Source organism: Oryctolagus cuniculus, chromosome 1 (assembly GCF_964237555.1).
Source record: "Oryctolagus cuniculus chromosome 1, mOryCun1.1, whole genome shotgun sequence".
In the NCBI taxonomy this organism is placed as follows: domain Eukaryota; kingdom Metazoa; phylum Chordata; class Mammalia; order Lagomorpha; family Leporidae; genus Oryctolagus; species Oryctolagus cuniculus.
In genome coordinates this window covers 227,606,649-227,623,292 of record NC_091432.1, presented here as the reverse complement: position 1 = coordinate 227,623,292, position 16,644 = coordinate 227,606,649, and the positions used below count along the sequence as shown (strand labels likewise).

The 16,644-nt window shown below is 44.7% G+C and overlaps 1 protein-coding gene across 13 annotated transcripts in view; it reads left to right on the top strand.

The window, feature by feature from the left end:
- Positions 1-16,644, top strand: part of DENND1A (DENN domain containing 1A) — a 558,482-nt gene that overhangs the window by 309,848 nt on the left and 231,990 nt on the right. For all 13 annotated transcript variants that reach the window (XM_070056538.1, XM_070056536.1, XM_070056525.1 and 10 more), the window contains one exon: positions 1,107-1,217. In XM_070056538.1, coding sequence (XP_069912639.1) covers positions 1,107-1,217 — 111 coding nt within the window. The remainder of the gene's footprint in view (positions 1-1,106; positions 1,218-16,644) is intronic.

Here is a 16,644-nt window from a genome sequence, read left to right as displayed (position 1 = left end):
AGCCATTAATTCATTTCTTCTTTACTTGTAATGGTTTATGGTTGGAACCAGGTACTCTAGGAAAATAATAATAAATCATGAGTGCCCTTTCTCATTCCCAGCCCATAATATTGTTGAAAAGCTCCTTATGCTATTTTGCACATAAAATCCACCTGGCTTACTTCAGTTTATGAGTTATAGATCTTTATTCATCATAAACTGCGACCTCTGGCAACAGCTTGTTCCTTCCCTCACTAACCCCTTTCATTTTCACGAGATTATATTATATGCTTTGAAAACCCGTAACACTGAAGAAATTAACATATCCATGTGTATTATTAAAGTTAGGTGGGTATAGAAAGGGTATAGCAGTCTGAAATGTGAAGAGTACCAATCTGTAGCAGTGATTAAAAGAGTGAAGCCCTGGATATAGAAAATCAAGCTACTTAAAACACTGCTTTGTCACAACTTACTGCTGCTTGTCTTTAGTTTTTCCCTTTTGGGTGAAATACAAGGAAATTGTAAGTCTCGAAATTGCTTTAATTCCAGCTGAGCCGCTTTGGAGAGTTTAAACTGTGGAGGGGAGGGACACCAGCAGTGACAACAGGAGAGGGGCACACCGGCGCTGGTGGGTGGGAGCTGTGCAGAAACAGGCTCCGAGCCAGCTGCATTCAGGCCCCGGGCTACTCTTTTTTTTTTTGGCTTAGATGGATGGCACAGTACAATGGGAAGGCTCTAGAATCTAGGGTCCGAAGATGTGAGTGGCAGTCCTGTCTTTGTTGCTTATTAGACTGATCTTTGCAAGTGGTTTCCTCACTTGTGAGACTACAGAATTCCTGTCCAGCCCTTTGAGGAGCTGACACGGAGAGCAGACACAGTGCTGTGTGCTCCTCACATCGTAAACTGTAATCACCACACAGACTGCTTCATGGCTGAGGTCCCTTACGGCTTTCCACCTCATGATTTTATACACGAGTGGGGTTTGCTCTCCCAGGTAAAAAGCACAGGACCAGGAAAGAAGAGAGGATGCTTTCTGATTATTCTGTTTCTCATGCTTTCATTAGGTACTGTTTGTAATAAGGGCACACCAAATAAGCCACCAACCTTGCCCTTCTTCTTTCTCCTAGAGAAATCTGACAGAATATTTTGTGGCTGTGGATGTTAACAACATGTTGCACCTGTACGCCAGCATGCTCTACGAACGCCGGATACTCATCATTTGCAGCAAACTCAGCACTGTGAGTAGACAGTCTTGAGATGAGCTTCTCAGTGATTTAATTTTAATTGAGAGATGCATCGGCAAGATTAAAGGAAATCCTAGAAAAAGGAATCCGACAGAGTCCCCTCCTAGGGTAACACATCATTTTCATTAATTGTCTATGTCCCCTTTCAGCATCAAAGCACAGTTCGTTTATTTTTATAGTTTCACCACCCGTTATAAATAGTTTTCCACCCGATTATGTGTTAGGAACATTCTGCATATTTCCACAGAAGCTTCCATTATTGTCATTTTTTAGTGTCTACAACATGATTCGTTATACTGATGTGTCATCATTTACTAAGTCTTCTCTTCACGGCCTTTTAGGCTGCTCATAGATTAATCCTGTAGTAGATAATACTGCAGTGAACATCTTTTGGCTTCTTTTGACTGATTGCAATTCATATTCTGAGGAGGTCAAAGGACTTGATACGCGCTGGTGTTTCCTGCTTGCTTCTCAAGTGGGCTGTGCTTGTTTGCAGTGAATGCTGCCAGGTATGCGAATGTGTCATTGCTGCCGCAGCCTTGCCACTGTGTGTGTGTGTGTGTGTGTGTGTGAATTCAAGTGTGTTTTTGTTTTGATTTTGCTAATAAAGTAGATGTAAAATGGTCTGTCAGGTTTGCTTTAATTTTTATTTCTTTCATAGAGGTAATATTTTCCATGTTATTTTTTTCCCTATTTGTATTCTGGTAATGTCTTTTCTCACTTACTTTTTAGGGTCTTGATATTTCTCTTATAAATTAGAATGAGCTCTTTACATATTGCAATAACTTTTGTTACATGTAGAATATAAATATTTTTCATGCTCTTTTCATATTAGTTTCTCACTTGTTATAGAAATTTATATGTTCCCAATAGTTTATGAAAATCAATTTAAATCCTTTTACAGTTAACACCAGTGTAATTCTAGCTGGATTCTGCCAGAAAAGCTTTGTCACATATTTATCCATCATCCATTCATCAACCCATCTTACTTTTTTTGTTGCAATTCAAATTAAATCTGTCAATACATTTCCTTCTAAGAAATTGAATGCCTCTTTGTAGGACTGGCTGCTGCTGCTGCTGCTGCTGCTGTTAGCTAAGACATACAGAAACGGACTGGGCACAGAATAACTTACAGGTGTCCTTCTGTTGTAAGGATAGGAAAATCCTTTTTACAATGGGAATTTCCGCAGGAGAGGGGCTGTGGATAAAATCAGTTATGTGTTTACCTATCAAGAAAAGGCATCTAGTCATGAAAACTTTGTAAGACAGAGCTCTCATCATAACTTTCGCATTTCTTTGGTTATGGATTGCTTGTCCAGAGCTCACAACTTTTTTGGATTGCCTACTGTATGCCGGACTCATGACACATATAAGTGAGAAAAGTGTAGCCCTCGCCCTCTAGGTAAGAACAGCCCTAGAGTGGACCTCTTGCTTTGTTTTGCACTAAGTTCACAATCTCAGGGCGTTAACGTGCAGACCGAGTTTCAGAATGGGTGTACTGCCAACCAAGTGTTTCATTGCCTCTTTCTGGGGCCAAAGAGAATGAGAGCACATTTGAAAGTGTCTGGTCCATAAACAGTTACTGTTGCTTTAGATTACTAAACTTCAGTTGAGCAAAACCAGGCTATCACTTCAGTGGAACTGAAAATCTTATGATTTATGTTTTTAAAGACTGACTATTTAGGGGCCAACATTGTGGCACAGCAGTTAAGCCAAGGCCCAAGATGCCAGCATCCCATATGAGTGCCGGTTCAAGTCCTGGTTGCTCTAATTCTGATCCAGCTCCCTGATGATGTGCTTGGGAAAGCAGCAGAGAATGGCCCAAGTCCTTGGACCTCTGCACCCACATGGGAGACCTGGATGAATTTCCTGGCCCAGCCCCAATTTGGGGAGTGCACCAGTGGATGGAAGACCCCTCTCACTGTCTTTCCTTTCTCTGAAAGTCCGCCTTTCAAATAAATAAATAAATCTTTGGGGAAAAAAAAAGACTATTTATTTAGAAGGCAGAATAGCAGAGAGAGAGTAAGAGAGACAGACAGACAGAAAGAGATCTTCTGTCCTCTGGTTCACTTCTCAGATGGCTACAATAGCCAAGGCTGGGCCAAACGGAAGCCAGGGACCTGGCATTCCATCCATGTCTCCCACATGGGTGGCAGGGGCCCAAGCACTTGAGCCATCCTCTGCTGGTTTCCCAGGTGCATTAGCAGGGAGCCGGATCAAAAAGGCCAGCATTGTAAGCAGTGGCTTAACCTGCTGCTCCAAAATGCTGGTCCCCTGTGATTAGTCATGACTTTTAGAGCCCTTATTGTGTACCAGGCTCTGTCTCAAGTACTTCACAAGTATTAGCTCATTTAATCCTTACAACAGCAGCCTTGGTGGGTTCTGTTATTATATTACATCCTTGATCTTGTAGATAAGGAAGAATGTGTCTTCTGGTGATGGTGTTTGCTTACATGTGGTCGATTAAACACATGCAGTTAGTTATTCCTGCACCTTCCCAGCACTGACATGGGACGGTGGAGTAAGTCACAGCTGCAAGGAGCAGATGCAGCAGAGATTTTTTGCATGGTAGGAATGTACTGTTATCAGTTTTGTGCTAGTGTTTGAAAACTAAGGTCAAAAGGACAGAAAGATCAAATTTACCAAAATTGTCTCAGGAAGAATTGGAAAAAATTGGTTATTTAATTTATAGAAACTGAATCAATACTTTATTTTTCCAAATAAAACAGTCAGCCCAGATGGTTTTATAGGTATATTTTTTATCATATATCTTGAGGAACAGATAACTTAGCCTTAGACAAATTCTGAAAGAGTCTAGAAGAAAGAGAGATCCACCCCAGCTTTTATTGTGACAGTTGCATGACCTTGACATTCCATCGCATAAGAAGACAGGACAGGAAAAAAACAGTGTTATCCAGTGTCACTTGTCACCATGGATGTAAAAGTCTTAAACAAAATAGTGAGCAATAAAACCTATAATGACTTAAGTTGGGCTGATGCCAAAAGTGTATTTACTAGGAAATCTATTAATATAACTTCCACATTACCATATTGTGAGGGAAAACCCATCATGACTACCAGTAGATGGAGGAGAAAGCATGACCAATCATGAATAGGAAGGTTTACTGTCTTGAAGATGTGATTTCATTCCCAAATGATCTGTAGACTGAATAAAATTCCATTCCATATCCTAAAGGGACCGTACATGGTATCTGACAAGCCGATTCTAAACTTAATGTGCAAATCCAAAAAGCCCAGACCTACTGGATTGTTGAAGATTCCTCTACCGGACACACAACTTCCTGTAAAGCTAGCGAAGTTAAGGCACCAGAAGTGGCACAGAGGTGGATGACACCGAGGAAGCAGAGAGCCCAGAAACACGGCTGCCTGCTCACTACAGAGGTGGCCCTGTGGCATCCCTGGGGAGGTGATGTTCTTTCCAGTCAGTGACTATCCACGCAAGGAAGCAAGGGGACACGATTTCTGTCTAATTACTAAGTGGGTCAAGGGTTTAAATGGAAAAGACAAAATTTGAAAACTTTTGAAAGGGGCAAAAATAGGAGACTAATCCTCTATGACCTTAGAGCAGAGAGGGATTTCTTTAAAGATGATCCAAAATATATGTTGCCTAAAGGAACAAATGAAATTTGCGAACATTTGTTCATTGAAAGATGCCATTCAGTGACTGAAAAGGCAGATCACAAGCTGAGAAGAGATTTGCTATAAGAAAAATTGACAGAGGATTAGTATTGAAAATACATAAAGGATAATAAAGTTAAAAGGCAGAAAAGACACTGATCAATAGAAAAGCTGGCCAGAGGCACGAGTGAGCACCTCACAGGAGAGAGATGAGCAGTCTTCAGAAAGTTGAGGGGCGGTGTGGTGGGTCGAGCTGCTGCTTGGACACCCCTTTCCTGTGCCACTGTGCCTGGGGTTGAGTCCCATCTCCTCCTCCAATCCCGTTTCCTGTTCACCTGCACCCTGGGAGGCAGCAAGGAATGGTTCAAGTACTTGAGTCCCTGCTCCCAACTGGATGACCTGGAGGGAGTTCCTGGCTCCTGGCTTTGGCCTGGCCTGGCCCTGGCTACTGAAGGAATTTGAAGGGTGAGCCCATGGGTGGAAGATTCTCTCTCTCTCTCTCTCTTTCTGCCTCTCAAATAAAAGTGCATCATTTTTTTAAAAAAGCTCACAGAAAATGCAAATTGTGAAACAACTATGCATGGACTTCAAAATTTTTTGCACCAGGATAAACTCATTTTCTAGTTCCATTTTTCCATGAACTTTTGAAGTACGCTTGTATTATTTCAACTTAAGAAAAAAAAAAGCCTTCACATATAGTTGTGTTTTTTTTAATATTTATTTTATTTATTTGGAAGATAGATTTACAGAGAAACGTAGAGCCAGAAAAAGAGAAGTCTTCCATCCGCTGCTTCACTACCTAAATGGCCACAACAGCCAGAGCTGAGCTGATCTGAAGCCAGGAGCCAGGAGCTTCTTTCAGGTCTCACACGTGGGTGCAGGGGCCAAAGGAGTTGGGCCATCTTCGGCTGCTTTGCCAGGCCATAACAGAGAGCTGGATTGAAAGTGGAGTAGCTGGGACTCAAACCAGCGCCCATATGGGATGCTGGCACTGCTGACCAATACTGGGCTGGCCCCAGTAGTCGAGTCTTGAGTCTTAACTGATTTTTCACTTGTTGGTCAGACACCCCTCTTTGGGGGCTGACGCTCTCAGCCCATGCACAGTCGCAGCATCCTGATTAGCTTCATGGAGCATCCCTGGGCAGGGAGTAGCTGAGCAGACATCAGATTGAGTCAAGCCTTTGGTCCTCTACAGAGTTAGAATTTGAAAGTTTTTCAGTTGTTACCTTTGATTTCCTCAATGGTGGCTTTTTATGATCTTCTAGGTGGGGGAGGCAAAGGCCCTTTCAGCCTGAGGTCTGGGGCCAGCCCCCTTGTTGGCAGATCCTCCTGGTGTGGCCTGTGATTTCCTGACAAACCACACTTGTCTGCATTTTGTTTGGTGAGATGTAGGCTCAATGCGCCTCTGAGCCTTCAAGAGTCTGAAAGATAAAAGCTGTCAAACTCTCTAGCGTGCCGCCTTGTATACAAACAAGTGTGCACCGTAAAGCCAGGCGGTCAGGTAAAACGCATTTCAGGGCTTCTCGGTCAATACCATTGTGGTATTCCATATGAGAAAAAGGCATGTTTTTGTTCCCTTTGCTCAGTTAATGTATATTGATTGGGTTTTTTAAATAAATGATAAATAGAGAAAGCTTAACTAAACCTTGTTCTCTAATGTAAGCACTTCTGGTAGTACCAAAGCTCCATTTTTCTTCTATATGTTCATATCTGAGTGTAATTCCTGCTGCTTTCTGGAGCCCTTATGGATGGTGGGCGGGTTGAAGAGCAGACTTTGACAGAGATAATCTCACACAATTCCATCAGCTCTCCTAGAAGATCAGCGGTTATTCCCATGTCATGTAGCGCCCATTGGGAGAGTGGAATGATCTGATCAGCACCCTCGTCAGTGGGGGAGACGGCTGTGACGCAGTGTCGGGGGGAGGAGGAGGCTTCTGCAAAGGGGGAAACAAGGATTATGCATACAAGGGTATTTCAGAAAGTCCATGGGAAAAGGGTATTGAAAGATCAATTTATTTTGGTACTAAATTGTTTTTGAAATCCATGCATAGTGTTTACAATATACATTTTGAAAAGATTACTTATTTATTTGAATGGCACTTCGAGGTTGACTGCTTGAATTCTCATCAGGTGGTTCATCTCCCACTTGGCTGCAAACGCCAGGGCTGGGCCAAGTTGAAGCCAGGGGCCTGGAGCTCTATTCAGCTCTCTCACGTGGGTGCCAAGAGGTTGGACCCCTGACACCCAGGCGTAGTAACAGGGAACTGAATCAGAAGCAGAGCTGCCAGGACTTAAACTGCCACTCTGATTTGGCTGCTGGTGTTGCAAGTGGCAGCTTCACCCACTCCACCACAATGCCAGCCCCATAGGGAAGCATTTCAATGAACTGTTGGAGGACCCCTCATATGCATGGATTTCAAAAGTTTTTTGCACCAAAGTAAATGTAAAGATTGCACTTTCCATGAACTTTTTGAAGTACTCTCATACAAATGGCTCTTAGCCCTTTCGAAGTGCTTGCCTTGGGGACCAGGTAATGTTTACTGGATGCCAGTTCTTACTGCTGTTCAGAACTCTGTGAGCCAATGGTCCCCAGGGCCAGAGGCATGTTGTTAGGAATAGAATATCCTTCCTGCTGAGGAAATGGGAGCATTCTTGTAAAGAGCCCCCCGAAATACACTGAACCAAACCTGACGGAGAAGGTGACTGGTGGAGCTAACATTGGTTTGAGTGAAAAGTAAGACCTGGTTGTATAGTAATTAGAAGAGTTTTCTTGTGTAGCTTATCAATAACACTAAGACTGTCAGGGAGGCCTGTTGAGGGTGTCCACAGATTTGGGGTGCAGAACACCCTTGTTTAGATTCACATTCCGTGCTCCCTACAGAAGCTCCTGTACTCCCCCACTCTTTTAAGATTCATTTAACCTTTCAAGATGCCAACTCTGTGCCAGGCACTGTGCTAACTGTGTATGTATATGAGATTATTGCATTTTTGTATTAATTCTTGCAGCAGTCCTGGGAGTTCGTTGGCTTTCTTCTCCTTTTGCAGAAGAGAATGTTGGCACCAAGGAAGCTAGAGTGCCTTGGCTGTGACGAGCAGTGGAGGTCTGGAATTAAAACCCACTTCTCTTCTTCCTACCATGAGCAGCCTCCTCGTAACCTTCCGTTTGTCTTGAGTTCCCTGCAGCTCTCATACTTGGAGAAATATTCTTGGCATGATTCTGTTGACCATGGACCTGAATGATAAAGAACTTCAGCCTGGCCTTTGCCTTTTAATGCACGTGTAGGCCTCTCAGTTCAGGTGGAGCAAGCTCCTCCTGTGTGCTGGGCACCACTCTGGAACCAGTGCAGGGACTCAGCAGGCTCACACGTGGCTGTCTGACTGGCACACTCAATCTGTTAGTCCGAGCTCTCCCTCCATAAGCAGTGTTCAGATGTGGTCCACTCTATCAGTGCCTTGAAAGACTCAGCTGTCTCCCAGCTGCGCCTGTGCAGCTGTGAGCATAGTTTTGCTGGGACCCTGGGGCACATCTTCTCTAACTTGCTGTGGCTTTCTAGTCTCATTTTGGAAAGGAACAATAACAATAACAAAAATAGCTTCATATTGTCTCCCTGTCAGTTTATTTCTAATTAGGTGAATAAAAATTTGTCCCAGGGAACATGGGCTTGAGCAGGATCTGAAGAGTGAGGGGTCTCCTCTGGACACCTCCTGGCTGGCCCATAGGAGATGCTTCAGTATTTGAGGAAAGGCCTAGATGCCGTCCCAGCTTAGCCCTGATCCCGACCCACTCGCTCCCACTGACCACGTCTGTTGCCTGCGCACCACCTGGTTTGAGGAAGGGCCACGCTGTGAAGGAAGCCGTTTTTCAGACTTGGCTTCACTTTTCCTCCTTTCCTGGTCACCTTCACCTTGTCCTGAACACGCTGGGTTTCCTGGTGCTGCTGGAATAGAAAAACCCCATCCTGTTTGCTTATCTGCAGCTCTTTTAGCAGAGACCAGAGAGTGGCAGTTTAAGGTTGGAAGTACTGGACCAGAGCCAAGACCTCTTTGCCTGCATACTCCGCTCTGCATGTTCCAGCCTTAGGAACAAACTGCATTATTTTGTTTCAAACTGTGCTCAAGGGGAGCCAAGACCTTGTAACTGGAAACTTCCCAAACAGAGAATTCTAAGAGTAAATTTAGTGTTCTGTTTAAAAAATAAAATAAGTCGAACATTTTGTTTGTTCATCTTTTATATGTAAAGAGAGCGAGCGATTAACCTAGTTCACACTAACAGCCTAAGAAGACTGTTCAGAGAAGTGAGAAGAAAACTAATCCCTTTGGTGAAGAGGGAAATCCTTAGCAAAATGTAATGAAGTGGCATGAAATACAGACTCCACAGCCAAACTTTCAAATAACATAGCCTCTCTAATCTCCATTACATAAAATTTTATTGTGGCTCAGAGAATATTAAAAACTGTGAAAAATAAACGAAAGGCACTTCCAGGGACAGGGAATAGGAGAAAAGATCGGTATGTTTTATTTATGTGGTTTCTCTTCTGGTTTGTAAGTGTAAATACAATTAACTGCTTTTTGAACTATGGTCTTCATTTAATTATGTGTGAGATGTTTTTCTCTTACTGGTGTTGAAGTATAACTGGAAAGAAGAACCTAGAGATTTACGGAGACTCTATATATAGTATAACACAGAGTATTGGCAGTTTAGTTTGATGTGACTTCTACCAGACAGGGTCTGTCTGCCTGCTGGTTTTTACCTCCCTCTTCTGCCTCTTCTGTTGCACCAACAAACATGGAGCACTGTTTTGCACTGGGTGCCATTTTTAGATTATTACTGATTCCGAAATCCTGATGTCCATGGACTCAATGTCTTAGAGTCACCCAGAGAGCTTGTTAAAAGTACAGGATCTCAGGCTGGCACCGCGGCTCACTAGGCTAATCCTCCCCCTGTGGCACTGGCACCCCGGGTTCTAGTCCCGGTCAGGGTGCTGGATTCTGTCCCAGTTGCTCCTCTTCCAATCTAGCTCTCTGCTGTGGCCTAGGAAGGCAGTGGAGAATGGCCCAAGTGCGTGCGCCCTGCACCTGCATGGGAGACCAGGAGGAAGCACCTGGCTCCTGGCTTCGGATCGGCATAGCGCCGGCCATAGCAGCCATTTGGGGAGTGAACCAACGGAAGGAAGACCTTTCTCTCTCTCTCTCTCACCGTCTAACTCTATCGACCTGGGAGTACAGTGGAGGATGGCCCAGGTCCTTGGGCCCTGCATCCGCATGGGAGACCAGGAGGAAGCACCTGACTCCTGGCTTCAGATTGGCGCAGCGCTCTGGCTGTAGCGGCCATTTGGGGGATGAACCAACCGAAAAAGGAAGACTTTTCTCTCTGTCTCTCTCTCACTGTCTAACTCTGCCTGTCAAAAAAATAAAAAATAAAAACATAACAGTACAGGGTCTCGGGCAGCAGTGGAAGCGCAGCGTATCTGTTTTAAGGTTCTCCAAGTGATTGAGGCAGGGCCAGCTTTGAAACCAGTGAGTAGTCAGTGCTCTAAAGTAGTGCTTATGCCTCGGTAGTGGTTATTTTGCATTTTCATTTTTAGAGTTCATAGTAGAAAGGATAAACCTAGAAAACTCTCTGTTTTCCTGTTTCTCTTTGGGAGGACTTTGATTTTGCCCTTAGCTAGTCTAGAAAACTACACTGAAAAGTATAATCTGCTCAAGCTCTCAGAGACGTTGCAGAATGCCAGTACAGCTCACCAGTGTACTCTCCAGTACCCATGTTTAAATAAGTCTAGAGAAACGATGCTTCTTTTTACCCATTTTTTTTAAGATTCTCTTTATTAGAGAGGTAGCGTTACAGACAAAAAGATCTTCCATCCACTGGTTCACTCCTCAACTGGCCACAATAGCCAGAGCCGGGCTGATCTGAAGCTAAAGCTAACGTTTCTTCCAGGTCTCCCACCTGGGTGCAGGGACCCAAGGCATGGGCCATCCTGCTTCTTTCCCAGGCCAGAACAGAGAACTGGATCAGAAGAGGAGCAGCCGGGACACAAACTAGTACCCATGTGGGAGGGACGCCAGTGCCACAGGGGCAGACTTAGCCTACTGTGCCACAGCGCCGGCCCTGAGCTGTTTCTCAAAGAACATGGCAAAAAATGCTGCTATTTTAATATCATAGTCAGTTTACAAAAAAAAATATTGTATGATCCTTGGATTGTAGGACTCATAGCCTGCTTCTTACATGGCTCTTAAGTCTCAAATCTCTACCACAAACCAATAATGAGTAATATTCAAGTCCTTGACATCTTTATCAGAAAACTCAAATTGATACTTGCTGTGGTAGATGTGTATGTGGCTTTTTTTTTTAACTTTTATTTAATAAATATAAATGTCCAAAGTACAGCTTTTGGATTACGGTGGCTCCCCCCCCCCCATAACTTCCCTCCCATCTCCCGCTCCCTCTCCCATTCCATTCACATCAAGATTCATTTTCAATTATCTTTATATACAGAAGATCAATTTAGTATATATTAAGTAAAGATTTCAACAGTTTGCACCCACACAGAAACACAAAGTGTAAAGTATTGTTTGTACTAGTTATGGCATTAATTCACATTGAACAACACATCAAGGACAGGATCCTAGTTGGGGAGTAAGTGCACAGTGACTCCTATTGTTGACTTAACAATTGACACTCTTGTTTATGGCGTCAGCAATCACCCTAGGCTCTTGTCGTGAGTTTGCCAAGGCTATGGAAGCCTTTTGAGTTCATAAAAAAAAAAAAAAAACCTGGGCACCTACTATGTGCTAAGTCACTGGAGCGAGGATTCTGTGGTTGTTTCTACAGGCTGAAAGTATGGCCACTTTGGTAAACCAACATATTAGCGTTTGCAGTCAAGGGCTGGTCCTGATAGAATGAAAATTCACATTTTTTTTCCTTTTCTGCTACCTTGATGGCTACACAAGATGCATTAGACAGCCCTGGTAGTGATATTATCTCCAAGAAAAAGGGATAGCAAGGCTGGTGGTGAGAGCATCACACATTGAATCAGGATGGTTTTGTTCCATTTCTGCCCGCCCTTTGAAACTTTCTAGCCATATGGCCTTGGCAAGTTACTTGACCTCTCCAAGTCTCTCTCACCTCCTCTCTAAAACAACAGGTGTGGTATAACAACCACCCTACCACAGGGCTGCTGAAAGGTCCCAGAGATCCTGGGAGGGAAGAACCTAGCCCAGTGCCGGCACGTACCACTCACTCAGGAAGCCTTACTTAGTGCTGCACCTTATCCTTGCAGGCTGGTAAACCCCACTCTGACTTGCAGGAACAAGGAGGGTGCTAGAGACCTGGCGAGAATTCTGAAGATTTAATTAGTGTAGCTGGCGGTAGCGGATGGAGAACGAATCCGAGTGACAGAATAGTCATAGGAAGCCCTGTGAGGTCCCGCACACCCACGCACTTCTCACTAGGCACTAAGTGGTCATTTCTTGTTCAGCCTTCACAGTCCTCAGACGTAGAGCTCAAAGTAGCCTAAGAAGCTGCTGTGGTCCCTTGACCCGCTGACCACCTGCGGGTCCCGCATCAGGGAGGAGGGCTGGCAGAGTCTCCTCCTTCATCCTTGCAGGCAGTGTCTGCTCCTTCGATGCCCCTGTCTCTGTGAAGCAGGCCTGACTTTTGCCCCAGGCAGAATTAATGGTTCCTTCTTTGTATGCTGACACACGTGAACCTCTATTACAGCACCTCTTTCATAATGCTTTTGTGTTGAAGTTGATTGTTTGCATTTTGATCTTTCTCTCTCAGTTTCAAATTGCTGGAGGGCATGGCATGTACACAGAGTGGATACTCAGTAATTGTTGGATTAATACAGATCAGAGCAGGGAGGCAGTTTCTTGTGCGCTAAAGCACAGATATGGGAGTGTGACTTCCCTGGGTTCACATCCAACCTGTGCCACTAGCTCCAATTCCTCACACAAGTTCTTTGTCACCTGGGAACCTTAGTTTTCTCATCTGTAAAATGGGGACAGTAATGCTGCCTACCTTGTCAGGCTCTGGTGAAGGTTAAATGAGATAAACAAATGTGAAGCACTGTTCCCAGTGTTCAGTAGCTAGTAAATACTAATTAACTGATCGTGGTCGTAGCTATTTTATAACTTTAATCCTTCAAAGTTCACTGTCACTTTCCAAGTTTGGATTTGCCTGACAAACTGTATTGGAGAATGTCTAGTGTTGTGGCGCAGAGCTTATGCCACCTCTTGCCATACCTCCATCCCATATTGGGAGTGCCTGCTGCTCCGCTTCTGACCTAGCTTCTTTTTAATGCACCTGAGAAGGCAGCAGAAAATGGTCCAATGACTTGGCCCCCTGCTACCCATGTAGGAGATCCAGATAGAATTCCTGGCTCCTGGGGCCGGCACCGTGGCTCACTTGGTTAATCCTCTGCCTGTGGTGCCGGCATCCTATGTGGGCACCGGGTTCTAGTCCCGGTTGCTCCTCTTCCAGTCCAGCTCTCTCTCAGGCCCAGGAGGGCAGTGGTGGATGGCCCAAGTGCTTGGGCTCCTGCACCTGCATGGGAGACCAGGAGGAAGCATCTGGCTCGTGGCTTCAGATCGGCACAGCGCCAGCCATAGCGGCCATTTGGGGAGTGAACCAACGGAATGAAGACCTTTCTCTCTGTCTCTCTCTCACTGTCTATAACTCTACCTGTCAAATAAATTTAAAAAAAAAAGAAAAAAGAAAAAAAAAGAATTCCTGTCTCCTGGTTCCAGCCTGGCCAAGACCTGGCTGTTGCAACCATTTGGAAAATCCCTCTCTTTTGCTCTGCCTTTCAAATACATACATACCTATGTATTATGTACGAGTGTACATACACATTGTAAAGAGGAGAATCTTTTCTTTTTGTATACATGCAAATTTATTAGCTTACCACCCAAGGCTTTTTAGCTTCTTTTCCATATTTATATACCTGACAGATAGGAACTGATGATTTTGTGTTCAGTTATGCCTTCTTTCTTTTAAAAAAGAAATATAGCTCTTGGGGGCTGGCGCTGTGGTGTAATGGGTTAACACCGTGGGCTGAAGTGCTGGCATCCCATATGGGCACTGGTTCTAGTCCTGGCTGCTCCTCTTCCGATTCAGCTCTCTGCTGTGGCCTGGGAAAGCAGTAGAAGATGGCCCAAGTCCTTGGGCCCCAGCACCCACATGGGAGACTGGGAAGAAGCTCCTGACTCCTGGCTTTGGATCGGCACAGCTCCGGCCATTGTGGCCAGTTGGGGAGTGAACCAGCAGATGGAAGACCTCTCTCTCTCTCTCTCTCTCTGCCTCTCCTCTCTCTGTGTAACTCTGACTTTCAAATAAATAAATAAATCTTTAAAAAAAAAAGAAATATAGCTCTTTATTAAAGCAACAGTTTAAATCCATTAGCTAAACATAACTTATGACCCTAGAAATACAGAAGGTCTCCAAAAAATTCATGGAAGATGGGTATTATGAAAAAACAATGCATGAATTTCAAATGTTTTTAAAGATTTATTTATTTATTTATTTGACAGCAGAGAGCTGGATGGAAGAGGAGCAACCGGGACTAGAACCCGGCGCCCACATGGGATTCTGGCGCCGCAGGCGGAGGATTAGCCAAGTGAGCCCCGGCGCCGGCCCCAGAATTTCAAATTTTTTGGCACCAAAATAAACTTAGCTTCTATTTACATTTTCCACAGACTTTTGTAAATATCTTCATATTTTCAAAGAAATATAAATATCTACTACTTAAGCTACACTTGGGGTAGCAAACAGGTTTTTTTTCCTGAGTGCCAGCTTTGACCTGTTGGCAATGTGTGCCTGTTGGGAGGAAGCCTGAGGCCATTCCCAGCTCTGCCATCAGTTTGTAGAGAATGGAGGGAAGGCAGTATCTTTGCTGGCTGTGTTGAAATGGATTGTTATCAATCCTCATTTAACCTTGCCTTTGTCTTTTTCATCTTCAAGATGAAAAGAAAGCTCTTTTCCTCACTCACGGTGCTGTGGGCTTCTTCACGTGTAGTTTACCATACCATGGCTTCGACCTCGGCTTTGGTAGCTCAAGCTGTTCTCTGGCAGTTTCAGTTGCTTTGATGTTTTGAAGTGTCAAAGCTTGGCAGGAAAGCTTGTTGCCCTGGTTATTAACTTACTCTAATTACTCTAGTTAGTAGGTAGCTTAAAAAAAAAAGAGAGAGAAGTGATTAAGTAGGCGCTGATGGCCTGAGAAGGCTTCCTCCTCCTGCCCAGGTGGCACTGCACTTGGGGAAAGTTGTTTTCCTTGACTCCATGTTGGGGCTTTTGGTTTCTGTTCATGTTTTCTCTTCCTTTTCCCTGAAGGATAATGGAGAAGGAAGAGATGAGATGTGTTCCACCAAAGTGAGGGAAAGCCTACTTGAAGAACTGTCACTCCCCTTACCCCGGCGAGAAGAGGCACTGCATTTTGGCTTCTAAGAAGTGCCAAGACATTCTTTGCCCCTTCCTCTTTCCGCTCACGGGTCTGGCATCTGTCTAGACTAGCTGAGGCTCTTTGACTTCTGAGGCTCTCCAAGTTGCCTCTCTGCTCCGGCATCTTTGATAGTTTCTTAAAAGCCAGCTTTCCCCCGACTAAGGAGGGTAAACACAGTTTGAACATGGCTGAACCGTTTATGATGAAAGGCTTCCTCGTACCTGCGGAAGGGTTGGATAAGTTAACTGTCCGAGTCCCTGCAGAGTTTGCTCAAAGCTTTTAGCTGATTTTGTAGTGGACTTTCTGTTAGAGACTGAATCATAATCACAAACAAGCAAAAACCACAGCACTGTTTGAACCGTGATACCAGTGATTTCCTGATGATTGCAAAGATGGTTTGTAACTAAATCAAAGAATCCAGTTCTCAAACTGTGAAGGCTCACCTCTTCCCCAAGACACATAACACTTTTTTTTTTAAGACTTATTTATTTATTCGAAAGTCAGAGTTATACAGAGAAAGAAGGAGAGGCAGAAAGAGGGAGAGAGAGGTCTTCCATCCATTGGTTCACTCCCCAACTGGCCACAACGGCCAGAGCTGTGCCGATCTGAAGCCAGGAGCTTCTTCCAGGTCTCCCACGTGGGTGCAGGGGCCCAAGGACCTGGACCTTCTACTGCTTTCCCAGGCCCTAGCAGAGAGCTGGCTCAGAAGTGGAGCAGCTAAGACTCGAAGCGGGCCCATAAGGGATGCCGGCACTGCAGGCGGCAGCTTTACCTGCTACGCTACAGCACTGGCCCCGTCACATAGCACTTCTACAACCTTTCTACATAGAATGATTCTTGCTTGAAGTGAATAAACTTAAAAATGACTGCCTTTAGAGTTGGTAATCTGGTCCTCTTGATCAGTTTATGTTTAGGTTCAGAGGGGTAATCAAGACACCTTGAACCCTGTGAAGGAGGTGTCCCCTTGGTTAACTCTGGGTTCCGAGACGTAATGTTAAGCTGCAGGCCGTCTGCAGCCCCCGGTCGTTTGCTCAGCACCTGTCCTCAGGCAGGCACCCCTGGAGGCAAGCAGAGCGAGTGTGCTTGCCGTCCTGGAGGAGTTCTCCCCTGTAGCCTTGTGCGCCTGGTCTCCTGAGATCTTCAGAGGTGCACGGCCGGCCGAGTGTGGAAGGAAGGCAGGTCATCGGAGCTGCGAGGGGCACAGCTGTCATGCGGTCCAGCCTCTCGTTTTACAGATACAGGAAACTGAGACCACCAGAGGAAGGGGTTTGCTCAGATCACAGTTAGCTTAAGACTCCATGTAAGTATGAGAAAGGGACCATAACAGATAGCGAGACTGTAAT